At 59.0% G+C, this 1,856-nt stretch overlaps 1 protein-coding gene across 1 annotated transcript in view; it reads right to left on the reverse strand.

The window, feature by feature from the left end:
- The window catches only part of UNC93A (unc-93 homolog A), a 54,567-nt gene that overhangs the window by 39,261 nt on the left and 13,450 nt on the right, over positions 1–1,856 (reverse strand). Inside the window, exon 6 of the mRNA XM_007950490.1 lies at positions 7–135. Coding sequence (XP_007948681.1) covers positions 7–135 — 129 coding nt within the window. The remainder of the gene's footprint in view (positions 1–6; positions 136–1,856) is intronic.

The following is a 1,856-nucleotide window of genomic DNA, read 5'->3' on the forward strand; positions in this document are numbered from 1 at the left end:
CAGCGCGTAGATGGAGATGCGCCCGGTGTACTGGGACAGCTTTCCGTACAGCAGCGAGCACAGTGCATCGGTGGCCGCGAAGCAGATCATCACATAGCCCACGAACTGGATGCCCAGGGCGCAGGTAACATAGGACTGCGGGGGAGAGGCTCAGGTGTTAGACAGAGCTGCCCCACCTGTGCGAGAGCCGAGGCCCATGTGGGAGTTTGAGGTTGGAAGCTTTGATCCGGGGATGCAGTTTGCGCAAAAATGCATCTGCGGGTGCAGCCGACATGCCAGTGTGACCTTAGTCTCCCAGCGCAGGAGAGCAAGGCCAGCCTAGCTAAGCAGAGCCCCTGGGCAAGAACACAGAGGGAGCGGTTGGGACAAGGACTGGGACAAGGGTCCTCCACGTGTCTTTGCCTCTCATGTGATAGTCTTGTCATCATTCTCACGGGCCTGAAGAACCATTCTCAATGGACTGACAATTTCCTAGAAGACAGACAGTTAAGGGCGGACTGGAAGGGAGGGAGGGCATGCCAACAGGCGTCCTCAACAACCTCCTTAAATGCTGAGCACCCTGGGCCAGGGGCGGGACAAGACCTGCTGGGCGTGTCTGTCCACAAGGGCAAGTCAAGGACAAAGCCACACAGGAAGGGAATGGGGCCACATGCTGAGGGCAGAGGGCTAAGACAGACCACAGAGGAAGGAGCCCAGAGGGCAGGCCCGTGAAGGACAGTCCACAGAGAACAGTCCATAGTGGGCAGTCCACAGTGGACAGAGCTCAGAGGAAGGACCCACAGAGGAAGGCCCACGGAGGGAGGACCCACAGAAGACAGACAGACAGAAGACAGACTGCAGAAGACAGACCACAGAGGACAGTCCACAGTGGACAGAGCTCAGAGGAAGGACCCACAGAAGACAGACAGATAGAAGACAGAACACAGAGGACAGTCCACAGTGGACAGACCTCAGAGGAAGGACCCACGGAGGAAGGTCCCACAGAGGACAGAACTACAGAAGACATAAAAAAGACTGCAAAGGACAGTCTACAGAAGACAGACCAACAGAAGACAGACCACAGAGGACAGACCTCAGAGGAAGGACCCACAGAGGAAGGACCCACAGGGACAGACTGCAGAGGACAGACTGCAGAGGACGGGACCTCAAAGGATGGAACAGCAGAGGCTGTAGCTGCCATTGGGTGGGGTGTTGATCACAGGTCTGATGGGAGAAGCAGAGGGGTCTTGTCCCACGTGGTAGGAGAAACACCACGTGGGAGGTTGGCCACGTTGCTCAGACTCTTGAACTGCTAGGCCTCCCCATCAAGGCTGCCCTGGCAGCAGCACGCCCGGGCACGGGGCAGCTGTCCACAAACATGGCTGTTGTCTACCTGAAATTCAAATTTTACTAGCACCTTCTTTCTGTCTTGCCCAGGGAGGGAGCAGAATTGCTGTGGATGAGAGAGGGGGCGAAGCAGGCTGGGGTTCCTCGATTAGGGTGGACTGGACCTCGTGGGAAGGGCCCAGGGGACACCAGTCCCATGCCCACGCTTGCCGGGCTCCTCCCAGCACACCCCATCTCACCCCAGTGCCTCTCGGAAGAGAGACTCCCACTCTCATCCAGCAAGGAGATGAGAGCCTCACTTCTGGGCGGCCCTCCGTGGCATCTGAGAGGGTGCCTCGGGAGAGACCACCCTGCAGTGGGCAGCTCCCTGGTGGGTGGCAGCCAGGGCTCGGGGTGTGATCGGCCAACTTCAGAGGAGGAAGGGCACTCGGGGTGCCTGGCTTTCCTGTCCCACTGCACCCCGCCCCCAGAGCAGGAGGGTGGGCAAAGATGCTGGTCAGGTGGGGGCAGGTGGCGCTCACAGAGGGGCA

This window comes from Orycteropus afer, unplaced genomic scaffold, assembly GCF_000298275.1.
Source record: "Orycteropus afer afer isolate SDZICR_OR568_19922 unplaced genomic scaffold, OryAfe1.0 scaffold00273, whole genome shotgun sequence".
NCBI lineage: Eukaryota > Metazoa > Chordata > Mammalia > Tubulidentata > Orycteropodidae > Orycteropus > Orycteropus afer.